The following is a 2387-nucleotide window of genomic DNA, read 5'->3' on the forward strand; positions in this document are numbered from 1 at the left end:
TAAATAAAATCTTGAAAAATAATTAGAAAGTTCATTCAAAATATGATAACCATTTAATGAATGTAGTAAAAAATGATAGCGAAATAATTAAAAAGAAATCAATTGCAAAACTTGATGAAATCTTGAAAAGTAATTAGAGAGTGCATTCAAAATATGATGACCATTTGATGAAATTGCAGTGAAAAGTGATAACCAAATAATTAAAATGAAATCAATTGAAAAACTGATAACCAGCTGACAGAAATAATAATGCAAAGTGATGTTAAAATAATGAAAATAGAACCAAAAAAAATTATATACTTGAAAATTCATCAAATAAAAAATACAAACCAAACCTAACCAATGTTACAGCCACTATCGTATTTCTAAAGCAAACATCTATTCCGTTAAACATTATAACATATTACATACTTTATGACATAGAAAACTTAAATATTGTGAAACACTGTTAATCATAAGTGGAACATACTGCTTCTTCCTTTTTAGTGTATAGTGGTAAGCCCAGCGTTGCCAACCCTGACGATGGGTTTGCAATGAATTCACTTCCACATGAACATAATCTCATGCAATTTTCCAATTTGGATTTGGCATGTCCTTTCCCATAACTTTTGGCAGACTGGCTTAATGAACTAAAACTGAACGACTTGAGATCATTCAAATAATGAAATTCCGAAGTTTATCATTTACCGTTCATCACTAGACAGCCTTGTAACAAAACCAGAAACCATATGAACAACCATGGACGAGATGTCAAAAGAACAATTAAAGTAAATGTCCTATTACCAGGATGAAAAATACAAGCACCAATAATATAAATACACAATGCTGCATGAAACAGTTTGATAAATGCTTAAAACTAAAACTGCGAACAAGTTAATAAACAAATATAAAAGCCATGATCAGAAAGTTGAGAAGTTTAAGAACCAGGCTATGAGAATTCATAGATAAGAAGCAGAACCAACACCCTCGTCAATCGTACCATTGAAAATAGAATTAGAAATAGATATGCCGTTTTTCTAGATCACCCATTCATAGAATATTTGAAACTCTGATTAGCATAAGCCTCCTTCTGATAAACGACTCTAACAAAAAATTGTCAGGACCCTCATGCCAAAACTAGTCTGACACAAAATTGCCAACACCCTCATTCCAAAACGAGTCTAACCAAAAATTGCAAACACCCTCATGCCAAATTCAACAAAACTACATTGCTGTCGCAAAGCACATTGGTCACCCACTTAAAAACACAAAAAAACAAAAAAAAGCCTAATTCATTCGACGCCTAGCACAACCAGAAGGTTCCCTTATCAGTTTCCAAAACCTTAATTGAAAAAGGTTGGCGTGCTTTGAGAAAGCTTGAGATTTTGAAACAGTGCTTTGTTAATGTGAGGAATGACACCACCACCTGCAATTGTGCCTTTAATCAGCGTGTCCAGATCCTCGTCTCCCCTAATGGAAAGCTGCAGATGCCTCGGTGTAATGCGTTTCGCCTTAAGATCTTTGCTAGCATTCCCTGCCAATTCCAATACCTCTGCTGTAACATATTCCATAACGGCTGCCATGTACACAGCTGCAGTTGCTCCCACTCTGATACTTGCATGCGCACGAGTCTTTATTTCACGATGAATTCTCCCCACTGGAAACTGCATCAACAATTTACCAGTCATTAGTAGTCTATTCTAATTCAATCAAACATTTCTTGAACTTCCAAGAAAACCCACTCGAAAACATTCTATGAAACACTTCATGAACTTCCAAGAAAAATCATTGAAAATTTCAATGTACTTCAATGCACAATCGTTTTAACAATAGCATAAGTTTAATAATCAGATTTGTTCCTATGAAATAAAACATAGTACTGAGTCCTAAGATGCCTAAATAATCCCCACACTCTTCCAAAAACAGCTAGAAAAACACCAGAAACCCTACAACCTGCAATCCAGCGCGAGTAGACCTGGAAACAGGTGTCTTTCTTTTCGTGGTTCTCTCATTTCTGCTGACCCATTTGCCTGTAAACAAAAATCTGGAATTTTCCTCCCTTGCAGCTTCAAATTCTCCAGGAGTGTTCATCGTTCCCACCTTGTGCTTCTTTGTATTCCGTGCAAGGCTATGAAGAGGAAAATATAAAGAGTGAAGAATCCGGGGGAGGCTCCTCGATCAATAAAAAAAGACCCGGGTTTGTTAATGATGGAGCGATGTGCAATAAATATCAATGACGGTGGAGTACATACCGCATGGTAGGCATGGTAGATTACCACGAGCGTGTTAATTAGTCAATTAAGAAAAATAATAATAAGCTCGAATACAGCGCATTAGCTCTGGTTGTTTTCTATTTGGGTGTACCATCAGCGTACCTGTTACGTTTCAAGATGCTGATGTTGTTTCAT

At 35.9% G+C, this 2387-nt stretch overlaps 1 protein-coding gene across 1 annotated transcript; it reads right to left on the minus strand.

Moving 5' to 3' along the window:
* Positions 1–1322: 1322 nt before the first annotated feature.
* Positions 1323–2070, minus strand: LOC149178751 (putative histone H2A variant 1). The gene is made up of 3 exons (XM_089422225.1): positions 1918–2070; positions 1860–1865; positions 1323–1643 (listed from the first exon to the last, which is right to left on the minus strand). The coding sequence occupies exons 1-3, from the start codon at positions 2068–2070 to the stop codon at positions 1323–1325; spliced, it is 480 nt and encodes a 159-aa protein (XP_089278351.1).
* Between the last annotated feature and the right edge of the window lie 317 nt (positions 2071–2387).

The sequence above is a fragment of the Pinus tabuliformis genome, chromosome 4_1 (assembly GCF_031772625.1).
Source record: "Pinus tabuliformis cultivar Carrire ecotype Pingquan chromosome 4_1, CPIR1, whole genome shotgun sequence".
Classification (NCBI taxonomy): Eukaryota; Viridiplantae; Streptophyta; class Pinopsida; order Pinales; family Pinaceae; genus Pinus; species Pinus tabuliformis.